The following is a 23,509-nucleotide window of genomic DNA, read 5'->3' as shown; positions in this document are numbered from 1 at the left end:
ACACTCTTTCATCTCTTCTTCTTCTTTGCTGTCATCTGTCTTTTAACTCTTCAGTCCCTCTCCTCCACTTTTATCCTGTTCTTTGCCCTTTTCCTGTATTTTAAGGTCCGTTTTTTGCTTTCCCTCATGCCATCCATCTGTCCTTCGTCTCCTTGTGAATGTATCTGTTTCTAATCTCTTCATTTCTGTTTTTTTTCCCCTTGCTCTTCCTCTCTCCCTTTGAGTCTTCTTTTCTCATTTACTTTCGTACATCCTTATAGTTATTTTCATTTGAAGTTGAAAGTCTGCGTGTCCAGTCGGCATTTTCAACCGGAATGCCCCCTCAAGTCGGGCTTTTAACTTGGAAAGTCAGAGCGACCCCACCAACCCCGACTTAAAGATTCAGCTGCAGTGTACGTAAACATTTAGTGAAGCTGTAAAACTAAATAAACCACACATGGAGCACTGACCAGGCTTTGCAGCAGTGTCTTTAAGTTAAAACTGTATTGCTAGTGATGCATTAACGGCTTTGCCTTGCTAATAAGCAAAGCAAATCCTGCTTTTCCTTCTGTTTTCCAACTGTAATAATGGAGCACATTCAAATTGGGATTGACATCACTTCCAGCTCTTAAAACTGATTTCTGAGGATTTCTGAGGCACTTTGCCTCCTTTCCTTGTTTCTTTTTCTCATCACCTCTACTTCTCAGCATCTCCTCCTCCTCCTCCTCCTCCTCATGAAAGCCACTCTGTCGATCAGTGTGTTCATACATTTTAAAAGGAGAGCTGTTACGATAATGCTGGAGGCGAGCCTGCAGGAAGCTGTCAGAGATACAACAGAACGTCCGCGCTGCTACTCCTTTCTGTTTACTTGTTTACCAGTTGTGACAACAAACAGTTTAAGAGAGAGAAAAGAAGAAAAGGGAGAGGGAGAAGAGAAGCGACGAGGCAATCTGTATCTCCTGTTGGATCTCTCTGATTATAGGGATAAAGATACCACTTTGTGCTAGAAAATCTCTGCTCCCTCTCAGAGCCAGAAGGGATTTTTCCCCCTTTTTTCATAGAAATACCTCAAACATGTTGCATGCCTGCTGTCTCTGTCGTCCTCTCCTTGGGCTACCGGCTGAATCCAAATGTAAATGGCAAGCTGTGCTTTGGTTTTTTCTTCTTGTTTTATTCATTAAAAGCAAACTGCTCCTTGTTAAATGCCACAAGGAAGGAATAAAGGTTAGAGACATTTGCGTTTGCTCTATTTGTGGGTTGACAAGTTTTGAGATTTAAATCCTGATGTCATTTGATCACGTTGTTGTGAACTCCAGAGTAAATTATTGCAGGTATATATTAAAAATGACTACATATTAATCTGTTTGAAGTGATGACCAGCTTATCATGTGAAACGATATCTGCACTTTCATCCAGTAATGGCCTAGAGTAGAAAAATAGTAGACTTTTCCCCCACCAGTTACTGATTTGATTTCCTGGTGCAGCTGAGTGTGTCTGGATAATAAAACTGAACGACATTCATACTTCTCTGGAAACTCCTCTTATACAGGATCACAAGCAGAAGAATGATGAGCTACGTAGAGCCAGCCCCTTCTTAACCCTTTAAAGCCGGTCGGAGCAGCACGCTCTGTTTTGCGTAACTATTTTTAAATTCTGGTAGCTCTGCAACCACGTAAGCTAGCACAATAATTTTTTTTGCATATGAAACCAGAGGAGTTGTACTTACAACTTATGCCATCAGCTTATCCTAAGTCACAGTTTCCTTCCACATATAGCTTTGCAAAAACTGCATAAAAAGCACTTGCAGCAACAAAAACATAATATTCCAGAAACACGCTTTGCCGATCCGATCAGCTGTTTGTAACACTTCCTACGTCCATCAGCGTGAACTATCACATGTCCGCCATGACCTGCCGAAACCGGAAGTGACGTCATTTTGCGGAAATGTAGTTTTTTTTACCATCAGGGCCTCATGAGCCTATACTGGTGTTTTTAAAAGTTATGTTTGACTTTATGACTTTCTGTGTCGTTTCTGGGATGCTTAGGACTCATATTGCACTGCTGGAAATAGTTTATTTTGATGCATATGCTGCTTTTTTTTCGCAAATTTGCATTATAATATTTATTTTCATTTTTCCTGCAGTATATAAAAATTGGTGTATTTCAAAAATAAAACTATGAAGACACTCAAAATAAATTTCCTGTGGTAGGAAACTAGTTTGTGCAACTTTTTTGTATTTACAGTTTTGAGGGATAAGCCTCTTAAATTTCTCTAACTAGAAATATATGTTAAAAAAACAAAAACGATTTTCAATTTTTTTGTAGTTTATTGCACTTTTTTTGCAATGTATGTAATTACTATGCACTTAATGCATACATATTATTAAAATTTAGGCTATAATGGTTGTATTGATGTATATCAACTTGAAATGCTCCCAAAAATGGCTCCACAGCATGTAAAAATATAATATAAGCTCTGGCGGACTTGGTTCTATGGTAGGTCTTAAAGGGTTAACAGCACAAACAGCATGAAACTCTTACCTCGAGTATCCAGAAAATGATAAATGTTGACTTAAAATGACAAAATTATTAACTTTAATTATTATCAACTGTTTGTTTCCATACTGCATATTCCATGTCTCTGAAACAGATTTTCGTAAAAACCTAAACATACTTATTGTTAAAAAGAGAAAGACCTTTGATCCAGAGGAGGTCAGAGGATTGTGAGGCTGGCCCAGTTAGAGTGAGTAATTAAACACACACACAGATGGTGAATAGTGACACTAGTCAATGTTTGATGCTGCATTAATTAATGGCGATTAGCATGTTTTCTAAGAAATTAGTGTTGTTGTGTTGTTTTTTTCTCTTCGTGGAAAAATGAAATGATACATAATCTGATCATAGCTGACTGTTTAAACCCCATCAGGTTTTACACAGGCCAGCGGTCTGTAGTACTGGACTCAATCCTGACTCAGCAAACGAATATGAAACTGGGTTAGCCAATATTTTCTACAAATTGTGAGGAGTGCTTCTGCTGTGGCCTTATTTAAAATGCATACAGCAAGAAGAAAATCATGCTTCTTAAATGTGTTCCCACCTAAAGTAGAATATCACACAGATAAGCAAGTCAAATGTACTGCACAAACACACACACACACACACACACTATCTGTGTTGCTCCCTGATCAGCACCATTTCCTCTCAATCCAGCAGACTTCCCGGCGAGAGCAGCGACAGATACAGACAGAGAGAGGAGGAAATGGCAAAAGGGGCTTTGGACGGAGAGAGGATTGGACACGACAATTTTCTGCCCCACGGGGGTGGACACGCATGGGCGCCCTAATCGGCTAAGGAAGACACGGCGGGGGGGGGGCACTCTTCACACCTCAGGGGTCAGAGAGCGAGGCTTTGTGTATCTGTGTGTTCCCACGTGTAGGCTAGTCTGAGATGTGTTTGGCAGGGAGGCCATTCCAGGGTTGCAGCACCTTCAAAGCCCTTCAATCCAGCGTCAAGCCCTTTGTGTCAGTTTAAAGCCACTTAAAATGCCACCAAGGAGGATGGGAAATGGTCGGTAAGGGCAAAAAAGGGGAGAGAAGTAATTCAGGACCTTCAATTACATTCAGATATGTGAGTTTTTTTCCTCAAAATTAATTTGGCTAAACAGTAGAGCATTGCCTTTTTTCTCTAATTGTATTCTCCTGGATATAGGAAATTTAACAAGTCAGAGTCCAACTTTGGTTCCATTTGGAAGTCTGGATACAGCCATGTACAGCAAAAGTACATGTGATCTTGGTTTAGTCAAGCATCTGAAAACGGATTTCTTGCTAACCACTAACAGTGTTGGCAGTTTTGAGTCAAGCTCAATTAGGTGTGGGCGATAAAAACGATAAAAAAATTTTCCAACGATAGAGATTTTGACTATACCGCTCTATCGCGATAGCGCATGTTGATGATGTCTTCAAGCTGCGCCGGTTTTGGTCGAAAGCATCGCAGCGGCTAAAACCATTATCATCTGCAAATTATGGCGGGCGACAGTCGTAGCAAAGAGATGAAGCACTTTTGAAATATGGGGAAAGCCAAAAACTGCGTCTTCCGTAACATTGATTGATTAATGTTGAATTCTCTCGCAGCTGCTCTATTCCCATGTTGTTGCAGTATATTAATATATAACCTCGTATTGTGGATGAATAATCTCAGTTGTTCTCCTGACTGAAGTTTGGCCCGTGTATAGCATCCTGCTATGCGATTGTATTTGTTCATACAGAATCCCTCACGTTAACTTTTATTGAGTGGAAGAGAAGTTGGCATTCATCCTCCAGCTTCACTGTGCTAATGTTATGCTAACATAGCTGTGTCGCTAGCAATCACGTAGCACATCATTATATACCAGCTAGTCCAACTTCAGTAACCCTACAAACGCCACTGCTGTTTAGTTTTCTGTCTTCATTTATGTTGGAAGTGGTAGCAGAGCTGTACGTTTGAATTAGTTTCAAAAATCTCTCAGTCAGAACATGGTATGTCATGTTTAGGTGGAAGCTAGCGAGCTAACTTCCTGTTAACTTCTAACTCCGTTAAATTTAATAACTTCTGTTTTCATGGATGCCTGGATGTTAAACTCAATTGTTACACCTGGTAAAGCAGCAACGCTGATGATTTTATTAAAGATGAAAGAATTTAGACCGTTTTTAACTCTCAGTATTCGTTTGACTTTGGGACCTGAAACTGACGGAGTTTTGGACCCAGATTACTCCGCGAAGATCCTCAGTACGGCAGCCGTAATGCTCTGACAATCCATCAAGCAGTGCGGCTTACCAAAGTTGTACTAAAACATTTTTAACAGATTTCTGCAGCCAAAATCGGTTCGAGGTCAGTAAGCACAACCAGAATTCATACATAATTCATACATCCCCTCGATTTTTGAGAAAATTAAAGGATTTTAAGTGTGCCTTATAGTGTGTAAAATACGTTATACAGAAGGAAAGAATATATCGCGATATATATCGTTACCGCACGTGCTTCAAATTATATCGCGATATGGATTTTAGGCCATATCGCCCAGCCCTAAGCTCAATGCATGCTCAGCCGAGTAGTTGTCAGTAGAAGAATGCAATCGAAAACTCTTTAAAAACAAGCTCCTTCAAGGTAATCACTTACTGCTGCTCTTTTTAGAGGGCTCCCCATTTGTTTTTTAACAAATGCACAAGTGCATCTGTGATTTCACCACACATCTTCATCAAACTCACCCAACCTTTGTGATCACTGGCAAATGAAGCTTAGTCTACTGCTAGCATGAATACACTAGTCCTAAATGGAAGAGTCCACAGTCTCGAAACGTCAAATTGGATGACAGATGTGAGTGTGAACAAGTGTCTGCTGGCTTTGTGATGGACTGGCAACCTACACATGGTAATCCCTGGCTCTTACCCAACACCCCCTAAAGTTGGGGTAAGTCTGTAAAATACTAAAACTGCCTAAATACCTAAACAAAAAAACAACAACAACCAAACAAAAAAGGGAAAAGTGGAAAAGATGTGATCCGAAAGATAGTATTAAACATTTTTCTATCATTTCCATTCCAAATATTGTGCTTCAGCCTTCACAGCCAACATGAGGTGAATTTATCTCAACTGAATCTTTTGTTACTTTTATTACTTTGCAGTGCACAAAAAGCTAAACCCAAGTAGATTTGATAAGGAGTTCAAGATAAAGGAATCCGATTAAGATTCAAAGGCACTTTCACATTTGATAAAACATTTGCCAGACACCCCTCTACATATCGGTGACGCTTCGCACACGTGCAAACACACACACCGCAGTAGCTTTGAACATTCGAGTGTGAGAAGTGTAACAACCAGACAATCAGCGTAGCAAAGATCCTGCTGTGCATTGAGATGGTCCCTGAGGCTCTTGTTGATATGAACAAAGATAAGATCCTTTTCCTGAGATGTACGTGATATCCAAGTTTTAATGCATATATATTTTCCTCACTTGTTAGAAAGCATTTGATTTGGGACACATTTAATAATTTTTAGTCATTCATCTTTAATCCTGACATGTAGGTCTCTTCTGACCAGTAAAGTCACTGGATTGCTGGGATGTTCAGGACTGTTGGACATTATCTGGTATTTGTTCTGCAATGCCTTGATAGCGTCAGTTTCAGAGAGTTTGATGAGATACAGAAAGAGGAAAATGAGATGGGAAATGGAGGGACACAGTGACAGACAAAAGACAGATAGAGAGTGATGGAAGTAATGGGTAAGATGAGCCTGACAGTGAAGATTGGCTATGAGAGGACGGTGGAACCAAGGAAATGATGTGAAGCAGAGGAAATGAGGGAATTTGGAGGGGGGGGGACCTTGGCAAGTTCACATACAGGTCATCTCATTGTTAATATGCATATTTCTACGTAGACCCTTCAGGTCAGGTATTTTCCTGCTGAATATTGAATGCACATTTTTACTGACCTTATAGTGTAGACACTGTGTCAAAGCACAAAAGAAAACAAGCGATTTTAGAATCGTTTAAATATACCTGACACAAGTCCTCACAACTTTGCTGAACTCTAAGGTTCTTGTCTTTGAGAACGACGCTGTCTGTGATCAGTTTTCTAATTTTGTTTCCGTGCTGGTTGGCTTGCTGGCTAGGTCACTGTTGTGCTACAGAGCAGAACCTCAACTACTGTCAGTAGCTGCAGTCCAGGATGTTGGAATTTACTGACTTACTGTGTGGATTCAGCCTACTACTCCTGTAGGAGAGGAGAAATATTCCAGACTTAGGTTGTCCTTTGTTTGCTCAAACAAGAGATAAAAAAAATGTACTACACAGTAAATAAAAGTGCATAATACAAATTCAAAAATATGAAAATTATTATTGCTACAATGAGAACGCACTTGATTGCTCCATTTTTGTCAAAACCTACTGGTAACTTGACAAAACCATCTCCTGTAGCTATGTAGTTTGCCACCTTAGCCTGAGTGCAAAGAGCCACAGCAGAACCCAGTCACCTGGGAAGATAAACAGGAGTGCTACTGAATGGTGGTAATGGTGTTTACACAAATATATTCCCCGCCAAAAAAGTTGGGATGTTGGTGTGTTGATATTAAATACTTCCATTATTCCAGATGTTGCCAGTTGTTCTTTGTCCACCAGCTGCAGTAAAATTAGACACCTCTAGTTTGCCTTTAAAGGGCAAAAAAGGGAGTAAGTCCTCGGTTTGTCAGCAGGGGACTGGCAGGTCATGTTGGACCTGGTTTTGACTGTTAGTATGTTAATGACTGTTTATAACTCCTTCCTTTGGCTTTTAGTCACTGATTAAGTTTAAGCACTAAAAACTGCTGCTATCCACAAATGTGCCTCCCCAGTGTGGATAAATGTGACACCAGTGGTGTCTTTTACAGCATCCATATGTGACAAGTTGGGTGTGAAAGACCTGTCTTGCAAGAATCTGTGTCACACACAGATGTGTTATTTTTAAGAGCAGAAGCGAGAAACCGAGTCCCAAGAATCACAGCATGTGCAAAATGTTTAAAAAAAAAAAGCAGAATGTTGATTGGTGGACCATTTCAATCATTTTTTAAATTGAAAACACAGCAAACGCACTACGACCTGAGATAGATTTATATATTAATACTGTATGTACTACATTTGGCCAGTTTTCTGTCAGTGGCTAAAACAACAGTCTGCGGCTGCTTCTCTTCTCCTCAGAGTAGATTGCATTTTCATGCCATGCTTGCTGTCCACTGGTTACTTACATGCTTATTTGGATGTCTGGATTAGGAATTTGCAATTTACCACATCTGTGGTTTCACTCTGCTATACCCGGGGTTGAGCACAGCCTCAGAGTAAAAATGACAAAATGCAGTTATTCAGAGGAAGATAATCTTTGGCTCTATTTCCTCTGGCCACAGACAAAATATCTATCAACGTCGTAACACACTAACCCACACCTACAAGCACTGCTCAATTGACAATAGTTCATTCAGGGAACAAAATGGGGGTATTGGACTTTTGCAAAAACTGTTTATTTGAAACAAGTACAAGAGACAAGAAGCAGAGAGATTTGAATGAGGAGCAAACCGGAGAGCTGAGAAAGGATGCTGTGAAGGGAGGAGATAAAAGCAGGAAAGAGGCGAGACTGACACCTTTTTCAATGACCTCACTTTTCCTGAAACATCTTAAAATTTTCCTCTTTTTCTCTGCTGTTATTTTTGGTAAATGCAGAAGGAAAGAACCTGAAAGAGACAGAAGAAATGGACTCAAAAGAAAGTGACCTTGTCTGTTTCTTTTCACTTTATAGGGTGCAAGGGGAAAAAAGTTAAAGGCAGTTTTCCAGCCAGAACCAGTTTCGTGATCTGATGTAACCAGCATTTTCTTTTTTTCTGTACAGGGGGAAAAAACACACAAAAAAAACATTGACTAAATCATGAAACAAAAAAATATTCACACTTTACTTACGCACACAGATAATGCAGATAAACACACTGCGTACCATTTGCTGCAATTATGGTGCTGCTCCTCTGCAGTGACGTTAGCTGGGGTCATCAGCGCTACAACACTGCATGGCCAAATCTGACTCCATCTGTTCTCACAGGAAGGTGTGATTAGCAAGCAACAATGTATGGCACTGAATATTAGATTAGATTCAGTTACAAAAATGTTTCCTTAAGAGGTTTTTCTTTTAATTACCAAGACAAAATATTCCTCATCCTGTTAATTTGGAACATTAACAAGGAACGTTACAGTTTATGTTTACAGGGGTTTTAGTTTGTTATTGATGAATGACTGTAGGGCAAAATGCTTTTGTTACACAGTTCTGCTGATCCACTCAAACTGTTGTCAAATGTTAACAGAAAAGAAATTAACATGCTGTGAATTGATTTTATTTGCACAGTTGAGCATATTGTTCACGCATGCCACGTTACCAAGCTTAGCGCACATCCTTTGGATTTGGATGCCATATTGGTAAATCGCATGTAGAAAATGTGCTAATTAAGCCCCTCCTATGACCCTGAATTGATTACGCAGTTGTGAAACTGCATAGATGGAGCTGGTTAAACTGCCTTAGCGTCTGTGCCACCAACCGTTTACCAAAAAAGTCCATATAAATCCATACTTTATGGATTCGCTCGTGTGAGAACGTTAAAAATACGAGTTTGAGATCTACATTATGGACTGGTCACTAACTATTTAGAGGTTTTTTTCTTTACTTTCCTTTTTTCATCCTGTTTATTTTTTGTTTGGTTCAATTGAATTGAATTGTATTTATAAAGCACCACATCACAACACTCGACTCGAGGCACTTTAAATTTTAAGGTAAAGACCCATTAATACAATAATACAGAGAAAGGCCCAACAGTCAGACGACCCCTATGAGCAAGCACTTGGCAAACAGTTGGAAAAAAAATCCTCTCTTTAACAGAAGAAACCTCCAGCAGACCCAGGCTCAGGGAGCAGCCATCTGCTGTGACCAGTAGGGGGTGAGGGGAGGGAGAATGCAAATGCAGAGAGGTGGATAAACACATGGAAAGTGGAAAAAAAGATCAAGAAGAAGAAACTCTCTGGAACCTAGGCCTATTGCAACGCAACTAAGGGAAGCTTCAGGGTCACATCCTCCAGCCCAGACTATAAGCTTTATCAAAAAATCATCTTAAAAGTAGAGATAGTGTCTGTCTCCTGGATCCAAACTGGGAGCTGGCTCCACAGATGAGGGGCTGAAGGCTCTGCCTCCCATCCATCCATCCATTTGCTTCCGCTTATCCTTTTCAGGGTCGCGGGGGGCGCCGGAGCCTATCCCAGCTGTCATAGGGCGAGAGGCGGGGTACACCCTGGACAGGTCGCCAGTCTGTCGCAGGGCCAACACACAGGGACAGACAACCATTCACACTCACATTCACACCTAGTGACAATTTGGATTATCCAATTAACCTATCCCCACAAGCTGCATGTCTTTTGACGGTGGGAGGAAGCCGGAGTACCCGGAGGGAACCCACGCAAACACGGGGAGAACATGCAAACTCCACACAGAAAGACCCCGGCCTGATGGTGGAATTGAACTCAGGACCTTCTTGCTGTGCGGCAACAGTGCTAACCAGGCAGCACGGTGGCTCTGCCTCCCATGCTACCTAATTCAGTTCAGTTTCATTTATATAGCGCCAAATCACAACAACAGTCACCTCAAACCAACTGTTGTTGTGATTTGGCTAAGAACCACAAGTAGCCTGCAAAGTTCGTGTGCGGTTCTTCACATGACCACTACGTCTCTCCTGCATAAACTGTGTTGATGAATCATAAAATCCTAATGATGTGATTGGAAGGTAGAGGAGAGTACCTATGGACCTGGTAAAAGCCATTCAGTGGGTGACAAAGTAAAAAAAATTAGTATAGTTGTCTGTAAGGTGAATGAAAATCTGATATGAGACAGTTCTGCCTGTCAAACATGAGTAGAAGTAAGCAAGTGAACAGTGTGCAGACAGCTTTATAAGATTGTGCTAAAGACAGCACAAAATCTTTATTGCTGAAAATCATTTTGTGTCTGTAAAATTACATTGTATTAATAATATGCATGGAACAAATGAATAAATACATCAAGACAGCTTTGGCATTCCCAAAGATGGGGCCGAAGCTCCAAGAGCTGCATGCTTAAAAACAACAATCTTTCTGGATTATTTCCAGTAATTCTTTATAGAACGAGGGAGCGAAATAGCTCAGTATTGCCAAGTAGCCAATTTCAACATTGCACACAGTCAGCAAAAGCTGTTGTCTGGGCTTCAGTGACATTTTATATTTAAAATATAAATAAAATGAGAGTAAGAGACACTGAGAGTGTGTTGTGTCTCTCTCTCTCTGTCAGGTCAGAACCTTCATCTCTACTCGGTCACTATCAGCTGAGGAAGCTTTTATGCTACACACAGCTCAGCACGAATTTACTCTACACTTAAATTGCTACCTGGACACCACCCACCTGACTCTCCTTTCTAACCTTACTAATTTCTGTACTCAGCCCTTTTTTTTTTCTTTGGTTCATGTTTACCCCCCCTCTTCCCCCAGCACAGTCACCTCCCACCCCCCCACTCCTTGCTCCCTCTTACTTACCTTGATTACTTTGGGAAGGGAGCCAGAGAAAGTTCCTACAGTTGTCACACTGGTTATGCTATGTCATTTACTATCTCTCACACACACACACACATGCTAGCATGAAGTCAATATACCATAGAAAGACGCACACACACTACTATTAGATTTGTCATTTTGCAGAGCTGATAAGACTTTTGGACAGAAAGATAAAATAGTCCAGCTTATGTTTTTTAAGCTGAACTGCTAATTGCACTGCTCACACAAAAATCAATTTAAACAGTGTGTGCATGTGTGTGTTTGCAGATATTGGTCAGTAGGTGCATTGCTGTAACTGTTTACTAGTAGACAAGCTTTTCATACTATATCATGGTTCCTCTATTCAGGTTTCACTACTCAAGGCACTATAGGACCGTCTACATTTGTGCAAAAGGCAGTGGTGTTTTGTTAGAGATGTGTTAAGATCTCCTTATTACGTTTAAAGATGAGTCTCTTTTATTCACAAGTAAAAGGTACTCACTCAGTAAATACTTTAAAGATGTCTCAAGTGTGATCTATTGGTTACTCTTTGAATCACCTCATGTTGCCCTTCCTGGTCGTGGCAGGGAGGGGTGTGGTCATAAACTCTGCAACTGTATGTTAAAACAAAGAAGCAGCAAATGTATGCTTGACTGCAGAATGTGTTCTGCCTTCTTAGACAGCAAAACAAACTCACAAGATAACTAGCAAGTTGTTTTAAAGTGCAGTTTGACACATGTTAATACATTTATGAAAACCCCATGTCTTCCACAGGACTCAAAAAACCCCAAAAAACCCAAAAAACAAAGTACATGCTTAATTCAATTCAATTCTTTTTCATTTATACAGCGCCAAATTACAACAACAGTTACCTCAAGGCGCTTTATATCGTAAAGTAGTCCCTACAATAATACCTACAGAGAAAAACCCAACAATCATATGACCCCCTATGAGCAAGCACTTTCATGACAGTGGGAAGGACAAAAACAGGCACATCCATTTAACAGGAAGAAACCTCCGGCAGAACCAGGCTCTATCACTGCTCCTCCACTACTGCTTCCATTGCTCATCATATCTGATCATCAGCAGAAGGTTTTAGCAGTTTGCTGGTCTGGAGCATTCAGGTTTGCGTTAACACAATGCCACAATCCTTCCAGTAGTGGATGTTAGAGCAGCTTCTCCCCATGGTCAGACCCCCAGAACTACATCCCAGACTATACAGGCCTCAATTAGCATGTTCAATGTGAAAGTTCATCACAGAACAGTTTGGAAGGCTTTCCAGGTAAAAAAAAAAGAAGTAACACAAACTACTATGCTAACAAGTTTTCTGGAACAAGGAGTTTCATTTACTAAGATTTGCATAGAAACGTTCTTACCCTGAGCAAAAAACAAGTGCGTATCCAAAATTACCATTCATAAAACATATGCACCAACTTATTTTGTTCTGTGTTGGTGAATGGACATCAATCTAAGCCAACGAGCTTCTGCAAGCTAAATGCAGACAATCTGCATACTATCCCACCTCCAGTTTCTCTGTAATGAGACACGTTTACCTGCAGGTAAAATGGAGACAGCGGTGACAGTGATGTAAGAGAGAAGACTGCACCTCAAAGGCAAGAAAAGTGGGAAAAAGCCAGACTCAAGAAACTGTAAAATAGTGCATGTGAGGAAGCCACAGCTTTCTAAAGTGTTTCCACCACAGTGATGAAATAACAGGATGCTGAATATCATTTCCCATGAGATGCTCACTGTGGCTAAAGTAAAAAATAAAAAAAGTTTGGACATCAAAGCTGATATACAAAAATGAAATTGTTCAGAAATTGTTGTTCGAGAATATAGAAGTCATTTTTAATAAAAGATTCTAATTCAATTCAATTTTATTTATATAGCGCCAAATCACAACAGCAGTCGCCTCAAGGCACTTTATATTGTACAGTAGATCATACATTAATAGATACAGAGAAAGACCCAACAATCATATAACCCCCTATGAGCAAACACTTTGGTGACAGTGGGAAGGAAAAACTCCCTTTTAACAGGAAGAAACCTCCGGCAGAACCAGGCTCAGGGAGGGGCGGGGCCATCTGCTGCGACCGGTTGGGGTGAGAGAAGGAAGACAGGATAAAGACATGCTGTGGAAGAGAGACAGAGGTTAATAACAGATATGATTCAATGCAGAGAAGTCTATTAATACATAGTGAGTGAGAAAGGTGACTGGAAAGGAAAAACTCAATGCATCATGGGAATCCCCTGGCAGCCTACGTCTATTGCAGCATAACTAAGGGAGGATTCAGGGTCACCTGGTCCAGCCCTAACTATATGCTTTAGCAAAAAGGAAAGTTTTAAGCCTAATCTTAAAAGTAGAGATAGTGTCTGTCTCCCAAATCCAAACTGGAAGCTGGTTCCACAGAAGAGGGGCCTGAAAACTGAAGGCTCTGCCTCCCATTCTACTTTTAAATACTCTAGGAACAACAAGTAGGCCTGCAGAGCGAATCAAGTGTGAGGCCATCTGTCCAACAGCAAACATATTGCCCAAAATGGGACACAACGGGACGATGAGTCCAAGAACTGCGGCCAAAGAAAAGAATCAAGATGTTACAACAACCAGTCAAAGTCTAGACCTCAACCCCACTGCCACTGCTCTGGCATGACCACCAAATTAATTTTTAACATTTTAATTTCTGGCCAAGTCAACAAACACACTGATGTTTTCACTGTTTTCTTCATCAGAACATATGTACAACCTGTACATATCACTTACAGATGAAAATCTACAGTAAAAGTTTTCGTGTTTTCTATTTTGGCCTGTTTATGACACTTTAGTGCATATTGAGTGAAGTTCCCAAAGGATTTTAAGCCATAGTTAAAGTAGAAAATACAACATTTTCTTAAGTAAAACTTGTTTCTTACCTCTTATACTTTATACCAGGTGCTCCTAACACATGCACTTGTGACCTTTACGTGACTCTGCAGATATTTTTACTGTTTCCTTACGTTTGAATTTTAATGACCCCCGTGCAATAGTAACGAGTAATTTCCTGGGGGAAATAGTGTCTCGTAAACAAGATGTAATGCGAACATGATTGCGAGTGTGTGTTCTCATTCCTTGTGGGTTGCAGTCTATGCATCTCAGATTAAAGAAACTAGTGGGCCATAACTATACAAACACAAACACACACACACACACACACACAGTCAGAAGGGTTGCTGTTGCTTTGGAAACCATGCATTCAGGTAAAAGTATAAACCACAATGAAGGAAATAAATAAAAGTGAGCAGTTTGATATATGTTGATGAGTGAAGTATGCAAGTGTAATTTTCAGGTCTAACAAGCACCTGTTGTTCATTTGATGCCATTCCTTTCTTTCCCATATTATCTTCCTCATCCTCTCACTTAACACTCCTCAGCAGAACAATGACTCATTTGTTTGTCTGTGTATTATCTCAATCAGGACAAAGAGTGTTTGCTAATAAGAAGTGGTAGTTACAAACTCAGTTAAGTGTGTGCATGTGTCTTTCTAGTTAGCAGAGTATTCATCATTTCCTGACACTCTGGAAACACTAAACAAATAGAGGAGCTTCCAGCTTCTAATTACGCTGTACACTCCAGCACTTAAACCTATTAGCACTGCAGGGGAGTTTGTGTGTGTGTGTGTGTGTCCTGTACCAAGCTGGTCCAAGTGCACTGATAATTTGATCACTTTTTTGATAAAAGCCTACTGTGCTGCCCACTACTTATATTTACAGTGTTTAACATACACACAGTGTACTCAGTGTTGGAGAGTTGAAATCAGTCTCATTGAATTTTAAGTTATTAGAATCTAAGGTCACCCGTAGTAATCCCATAGTTGGAGAGCAACCTTTATTTACTTTTGTACGCACAGATGGTGTTTTCTCACAACGGCCTGTTTTGAATTTATTCAGTTTGACAGAGTTGTGCTTTGAGCTGCCCATTTTAACCACAGCATTATACCAATGTGCAATTGTGCATTCAGCATTTGTGCGTTTAATATTTAATGTTCTTCCATGTGTTTGTTTTTTCTAAAAAAATAAAAAATAAAAAAGGCATGTCACTCTGCAAAATTTCACTGTGCTATAACCAAGCTATGCAAAACACTCACCAGAGCCAACGCAAAGTGCAGACATTGGAAAGAAAAGTTTGCAGACATCTCTAAGCAGTCCTGTGAAAAACTAAATACATCCTACGATTTGTAGAACCAATTTTAGCAACAAAAATGTGAAGAGTCGTTTTCTGTATGACTTGATCAACCCCTCAAATGAAAAATAAACAACATACCATACACATAGGTGTTCACAGCCTTTGCTCAGTACTTTGTTGAAGCACCTTTTGCAGCGATTACACTCTCAAAACCTGTGGTAGTGATGCCACATGCTTGACACACCTATTTCTAGCCCATTTCTCCCATTTGTCTTTGCAGTACTGCTCAAGCTTCATCAGGTTAGATGGGGAGCGTCTGTGCACAGCCAATTTCAGATATTTCCAGAGATGTTCAATTGAGTTCAGGTTTTTTACCTTCAAGTCTGTGACAATCACACAATGATATTGAAGCCACTCCTTTGTTATCTTGGCTATGTGCTTAGGGTGGTTGTCCTGTTGGAAGATTAACTTTAACCCCAGCCCGAGTTCCAGAGCGCTCTGGAGTCGGATGTCTCTGTACATTGCAGCATTCATCTTTAGTCTCCCAGTTTTTGCTGATGATAAACCTCCCCACAGTATGATGCTGCCACCACTATGCTTCATTTAGGACTGGTATTGGCCAGGTGATGAGTGCTGCCAATTTCCTATAAACATGATGCTTGGCATTCAGGCCAAAGAGTTCTACCCTTAAACTGGGGATTTTGTTTCTCATAATTTGAGAGTCCTTCAAAGCACCTTTTGGAAAACTCCAGGCAGACTATCACGTGCCTTTTACAGAGGAGTAGCTTCCGTGAGGCTTTATCATACAGGCCTGATTGGTGGAGTGCTGCAGAAATGGTTGTTCTCCAGGAAGGTTCTCCTCTCTCCGCCGAACAACGCTCGAGTGACCATCCTTTTCACTTGCCAACTAAGTCCCATTTAACCTGATTGCTTAGACTGGCTTTGGAGCCAGCTCTAGGAAAAGTCTTGGTGGTTTCAAACGCCTTCCATTTGTGGATGATGGAGGCCATTGTGTTCACTGGGACCTTCAATGCTACAGAATGTTTTTCTGGACCCTTCGCCAGATCTGTGCCTCGATGCAATCCTGTCTTGGTCACTTTCTTGAACTCCATGGCTTCCTTTGTGCTCTGACATACACTGTCAACTATGGGACCTTATAAAGACAGGCACACCATCCAAATTATGTCCAATATACTGAAGTGGACTACAAGTTATAGAAACATCTAATATCTGATCAGTAGAAGCTGGATGATACTGAGCTTATTTTGCAATTTTCAACTGAGCTTCATGTCAAAGACTGTGAATACTCATGTACATGTTTTATTTGTTTTTCATTGTAAATACATTTGCAAAAAAAATCAAGCAAGTTTTTTCAGTATGGGTCATTGTATGTAGAATTTTCAGGTAAAAAAAACTTTGAATACTAAGTTTCCGTGTGTTTTAAAAAAATTGATGTGCATATTTCCCATTTTCCAAGCAAAGTCTGAAGTAATGAGAGGTGACTCAATACTTTTGCATAGCACTGTATGGTAAATGCATTTGTATAGCGCTTTACTTAGTCTCATTCACACACACATTCACACACAGGTGATGGCAAGCTACATTGTAGCCACAGCTGCCCTGGGGCGCACTGACAGAGGCGCCCCAGGGCAGCGTTGCATACCATAGATATACATACATATATTGTCTTCATTTGTTTTATCAAACTGCTACTGTATTTCACTTTTCTTTTTGATTTTTTCAGTTTAAATTTTCTTTAAAAACATCAACACAGAACAATGTATATTAAAACACAAAAACTAGACTGCATTTGCAGATTTTGTGAATTTTCTTGTCTCCTGATTTCCACACGGAAAAGAGGATGAATCAGAAAAAGCAGAGGGAAAGGGTAAACAAGGCAATAAATTGAAAGAAAAAGTTGTAATAAGAAAATGATGTATTTATGCATACAATATGTGAGCATGCCACTTTACCACAGACTGCAGTGCTAAACAGAGTCCATCCCTGTGACCTCTGTGGTACAGTGCAGCAGGCGGGTCAAACCGGATCAATATATCAGTGACTCTTATCCTTGTTGTGTATTCAGATGAAAGGAAACAACTCTATTAGACATTTAGGTATTACACAGACAGTAAGGAAAACTACATGTAGTGAGTCCTAGTTGGACTGCACAGGGATGATGTGGTGTCCTTATATATATTTTTTTAAACTTCATAGCTTTATGTATTCAAATTTTTTGCTTCATAACTTTTGCACTGTCCACTTCCTGCTATGACAAAACAAATTTCCCACGTGTGGGACTAATAAAGGTTATCTTATCTTATCTTTAATTTTTTACCATATTTAAATGTGGTTAAATAAGGTAAAGGTTTATGTTCAGGAATTTAAAATCAATCTCAACACCTGTTTGAATGCAGAACTAACTGATGATTACGGGATGCTTGCTTGATGGATGGATCAATGGAAACAGAGGAAACAAAGTTGCTATTTTTATATATAAATCTGTGTCTGTTTGGGGCTTGTAGAAAAACACGAGGCATTAGCAGGAGGGGCGGTGCAGCTGATATTTTAACACCTGTTTCTGTGCACTTACCTGGAGAGCCTGATAAGACGGTCTCCATCTAAATCAGCTGCACAGCAGGTGCAGCTCCACAGGCTGCCAGTCAGCCTGCTTCCCCCAGCTGGGAGCTTTGCTCATAGGGATGTTGGCAGCAGGGATCTGGGCAGCACAGCTTGAGTTGAGGATGTCTGCTACATCCTTCGAATTGACTGGCTTGCTGTTCTGTTAACCTATAGGAGTACTGTGTACATACAAATCACACCACTGCCTACTTGTTGCATATTTAATGTGTTGATCCTTTTGTCCCTGTCTGTGTGTTCTGTTTGTAGGCAGTGCCGAAGCCCATAGCCATGGAGCCGTGCTGGGGGAGCAGAGCAGGTGTTCTCACAGTGCTACTGTACCTGCCCAGAATCCCATCTGGAATACCTCCACCTGGACAGTCTGGTAAGATCCTTAGACAGTAATAGACAATATGCAGTACAGTATGTTTTATGTTCAAAAGATTGATGGGCAGTATTTGCAATGTTATCTAAGAAACTGCCAGCGACGTGTTATTTAAGGACCCAAACCTTCTGCATACATCACTGCAAATTTCTAGTAAACTTCTGCAGTGTTGTGCATGGATTTATTTTTTATTTCTTTTTTTAGGGAGGGGAGGGGAGTAGTAATTTCTATCTAATTCTAATTTGTTGTTTGTTTTTCCCTTCCAATATATTGTCCACTAAAGTTTTACACAGTTTCTCTATAAGAAAAACAAAAAACTGCTGCCTTAGCCATATTTTGTGCTGGCAAACTTTAGTAGGCAGGTTGTACATAAAGAGCAGCTGCAGTAGTTGCAACTATCAACACAGTATTTATGTCCACACATCCATCTCCAACGGCCCATGTTGCTTTTTCGTGATCAAATATAACATAGAAAGCCCCGCACTGGTTATTTCTCTGCTTTCATTTGATTCTCACCGCTGTAAACTAACAGCTGTCTCTGAAACCTGAATTCCTTTGTTACTGCCACAGAAAGCATTCACGCCATTATGTGATCTTTTACAAGGTGAGCTGAACGATGTTTCAAAAAGATCCAGATGCAGCAAACTGTGCTTCACATGTGCCTTGCAGCAGCTCCCCATCGGCTTTTTTGTAGAACAGGCTGTGGCATTTTAATCAAAAGCCGAATAAACACTAAAATGTGATGGCATCAACGGCATCATCAAAAAAAAATGTCTTGATGTTTCTTGGTTGCCACCATTAGAGCAGAGCCATGAGCAGAGCAGAAGGGTAGCTTAGTAGTTTGTTTCGAAGTCATTTCATAGCCCAAAGGTTAAATCTTCAATCCCTGATCTTACGCTCAATCATAGCAGAGCAAAAATATGTTCTACTTACACTGAGTTTAATGTTGAAACTGTAAACCTAGAGGTAGGGCTCACAATATCCTGTGAGCAGAGTCTGCAGGTTATGTTCTGCATCAATCAGTGGCAATTAAGGGAGAAACGGTGCCTTGTTTGATTATTCCTCAATCCAATAGTGTTTAGTTCAGCACATGTAAATCGGGATTCGACGTGTACCCACTGACTTAGTAAAATACAAATCTGGGATTTAATTAATTGTTTTTAAGTTGTTCTTTTGTTAATATTTGGACTTCTTAAGGACATTCATAACATAGCAACACAAGAAAATCTTAAGCAGGTTTTAAGAATCCCATCTATAGCTTAAAGACTTCTAAAGAGATCTAAAACCCTCAAGTTTTCCCATTATGATGGCAACACAAATAAGGTTTAGTCAGGAAAAGATCACAGCAATGGTAGATAAAACATGAGACCAAGTAAAAATTTATCATATAGGGTTGAACAACAAAATAAAAAGTGCATTCAAATCATGATTCTGAGAGCAAAAGATCCGAGACAAGACGGGCTTTAAAAAAAAAAGCAGCTCCTTTGTTGTCCAGTATCCAGGAATCCTGCGGTCCAACCGAATTTAAATGTGTTGACTTTACCTAATTTCATGTTGAGTTGATATTTGCAGCAACTGTTTATCACATAACCAGCAACAAGCTTGTTCATTTCCTCTTGGAGTCCCAGCTTTAGCCAACACAGTTCCTTTCCCCTTCCTGTGGAGCTGCAGTGTTTAGATTGCAGATGTTTCTTGTCTTTCAAGTATCTCTTTGTATCTGACGCACACACATTACAGATATAGTGTTTGATTTACTAGATACTGGTGCCCTTGCTAACCAAGCTCAAAAGTCCAGTTGGATAAACCATTTACCTAACTTACCCGTCTCTTGACCTGTGACACTTGGGATACGCTCCAGCTCCCTTCACAATCCCGGACAGGTCGCCAATCCATTAACAAGTAAACAAAGTGAGTCAGACAACCATTCAGACACCTAAGGTCAATTTTTACCAGTTAACCTAACTGGCACGTCTTTGAACTGTGGTAGGAAACTCCACCCATTTTGCTCATTCAAACCCAGGACCTGGATTTAGGGGTGACAATGCTAATTACTGCACCATCTAATGTTCGCCAGAAGAATAAGAAAATACTTGATTACTTACAGTAATCTGTAGTGAGTTAATTTTGCATTACCCAACACCTTTTGCCATTTTAGTGGATGAACTGGGGAAGAACGAGCAAGAAAAATCAGTTCATGTGATGATTGGGTTGAGTTTTTAAAACAAAGTTAGAGTTTAACAGCAAGATGATTGATGACTAAAGTCATATTATTTATTAAATGAATATCTTCTATAAAAATGTTATTTTACTGTTTCAAATCAGGATGTGGTTCATTCTTATATACTACAGCAAAAACAATGGAGAGCACAGGAAACGGTCCAGGAAAGAAGTAACCTGACAAAATGTTCAAAATTATTTTTTTTCTTTAAATTAAGATATTAAAATGTCTTTAATTTTAGTATGTGAAGAATAATGAATTATTCAGAAAGACTCTTGACATATGGCATGTTAAAGTTGGTCTGATGTGGTTAGACCTGCCTGGTTTTCCTCCAACACTTGCTGTTGGATCAATTGTTCCCCTCAATGAGACATCCTGACTTTCCGCTGTCTGAGCTCATGTTGCGCTATAGACGGGTGACATGCGATATCCCCGGGCCGCTCCAGTCGACCACCAAACAGCTGTGGAAATCAGTGTAAAGACAGCAGTGCTTTCTTTGAGACCTGACCAAAGCTTGCAGGGATGTGCACTGTCAGCATGAGGTCAGTCTTCTCTCTCTCCAGCTCATCTTCCACCTCAGTCAACCTTTCATACTTTTCTCGCTCAGGCATATATATTTAATCTCCCTTTGTATTTTCCTTTCCCCCTACAGCCTTTTGGTTGAAGTAGACTGTGTGTAACTGAAGCTGGTGTGGGAGGCTTTTGCTCCTCCAGGCAGGAAGTGTTTCCTTCGATGCCATGAGTACCTTGATGACGAAAACAAACAGAGCAGACAGAAAATTGACCACTTTGCAAGAAAGCATTTTCTCAAGGTTGAAAGATCCTGCAAAACATTGCAACAGTCACTGGAGTCTAACACAGGGGAAGGAATAAAGCATTAAAGACCCAGAAGTAATTATGCAAACTATAGAGAAAACTAGAGACACTAAAAGTAACACGAAAAAATGAGGACCAGAAAGTAGCCAAGAAATGTTAAACAAATTTCTCCTTTGTGTGTCATTAGCCCATCCATCAATTTCCTGCCATTAATCTTAGCCAACCAGTCCATCCTACCAGTGGCTGGACAAAGCGGGACCAAAACAGCTTGTCCCTGTGCTGCCATGATTAGTGCCTCTGTGCTAATTATGGCACTACAAGATCCATTGAAGTTGGGGTCTACCACAGCAGACAAGACCCCAGGTGCAGGCTGTGTTAAGATGCCCCTGAGACAATCCAGCACATGTGGCTGTAGCTCAGGCGGTAGAGCAGGTCATCTACTGATCGGAAGGTTGGTGGTTCGATTCCTGGCTTCCCAAATATCCTTGGGCAAGATATTAACCCCAATTTGCTTTCAGATGCATCCATCGGAGTATGAATGTGTGTGAATGCTACTTAGAAAGCACTTAGAACAATGTGCTTGTGCGAATGGGTGTGAATGGGTGAATGCACAAGTTGTGTAAAGCGCTTTGAGTCCTCAGAAGAGTAGAAAAGTAGAAAAGCGCTATATAAGAAGCAGTCCATTTATCAACAGCAGGGTGTAAGATGATAGCAGACAGGGCATACATGGAACGCCATAACCAAGCTTAGTATACAGAAACATCTGTGCTGAGTATGCCCTGATGATACTTCCAGATACAGATGGACAAACCAGTGATGGCTAACCAACTGGGCATAGTGGTGGTGGACAAGCAGAGGAAGACGGCTGTAGTGATAACTGTAGCGATACCGAATGACAGCAACATTAAGAAGAAGCAACACGAGAAGCTGGAGAAGTACGAAGGGCTCAAAGAAGAACTCGAGAAGATTTGGGGGGTGAAGGTAACAGTGGTCACAGCAGTAATAGGAGCACTCGGTGCAGTGACCCCAAAGCTAGGCGAGTGGCTCCAGCAGATCCCGGGATCAATAGATCTCTGTCCAGAAGAGCGCAGTCCTAGGAACAGCAAAGATACAAGCTTCCAGGCCTCTGGTAGACGACCCAAACTTGAAAGAATAAAGAATAAATAAATACCACACATGCAATGTGTTACAAAAAAGTACTACAATTGGCATGATGTTTTTGTTTTGTGTTCACTACCTTAATCTACCTGATGTTTTGGACATTAGCTCATCACAGAAGGTTTAGACTCATTTTCAGAAAATTAAGGGCGATACGAGGCTCATTGTTCCAGTCAGGCTGCTCTCTGGAGAATGTTTAGGCCTTTCTCATCACAGTGGAACAGCAGATCTTGTTACCAGTGTTTGAAGTCTGACATTGTTACTGTTGCTCTGATTACCACATAAGCGCACACAGACGATCACAGTATTCAGAAATACAAACGAAATGTAGCGCATTAACACAACTTTTAGAACACCACATGAAAGTGCTTCAGTAACAACACATTTCCCACCTACTATACACTCGTGCTCCTCTCCTACCAACCTTACGCTCCCTAGAGAGGCTCTCGTGTAGGGTCAGACAGCAGTCCTCCATTGATGTTAGCATGTATGAAGGTGAAATCACTGCAGGCTTGCTCCGCCCACCCTCTGTGAAAGACACTTCAAGAGGAATCTATGATGAGCGTGCCCATTTTAGCTCGCTTTCCTTCGCATCATCTTTGTTTTCTTCTTGTCCTGCGCTGCTCTGCTCCCTCGAGGTGTTACCATTAACTGACCCTTTACATGTAAGAGGGGGAAAGAACAATTGGAAACAAAATTACATGGTTACAGCTCACAGTTTCTCAGCTTCCTGTAAAAAAAAAAAAGAAAAGAAAGTAGAATAAATCCTGCTTACTCTTTCCTTATTCTATTCTGTTCCATTACTGTTCTTTGAAGGCGGGGGATAAAAAATGTCCTCCACACAGGTTCTTTCAGACTGCAGGAATTTATCCATAATTCTAGTAACTGTACAAGGTAGTACCTGGTATTTTTCCTGTGTGTACACTGCTGGACCTGGGAACCATTCTACTTTTTGGTGCTACATTTTTGTAGTCTTGCTCATCTTGCTTAATATGACGTAGGTGCACTCTAACTGGTGTAGATAAGTGTATGCTAATTGGTCATTAAATGGACAAAAAGGCGTAACGCTAACAAAAACAAGAGCTCT

At 40.5% G+C, this 23,509-nt stretch overlaps 1 protein-coding gene across 3 annotated transcripts in view; it reads left to right on the top strand.

Moving 5' to 3' along the window:
• The window catches only part of atrnl1a (attractin like 1a), a 359,651-nt gene that overhangs the window by 320,929 nt on the left and 15,213 nt on the right, over positions 1-23,509 (top strand). For all 3 annotated transcript variants that reach the window (XM_087849988.1, XM_087849987.1, XM_087849989.1), the window contains one exon: positions 18,116-18,230. In XM_087849988.1, coding sequence (XP_087706114.1) covers positions 18,116-18,230 — 115 coding nt within the window. The remainder of the gene's footprint in view (positions 1-18,115; positions 18,231-23,509) is intronic.

This window comes from Neolamprologus brichardi, chromosome 13, assembly GCF_056152115.1.
Source record: "Neolamprologus brichardi isolate AB-2024 chromosome 13, ASM5615211v1, whole genome shotgun sequence".
NCBI lineage: Eukaryota > Metazoa > Chordata > Actinopteri > Cichliformes > Cichlidae > Neolamprologus > Neolamprologus brichardi.
The sequence above is the reverse complement of the archived record's forward strand: the minus strand, read 5'-3'. Positions and strand labels throughout refer to the sequence as shown.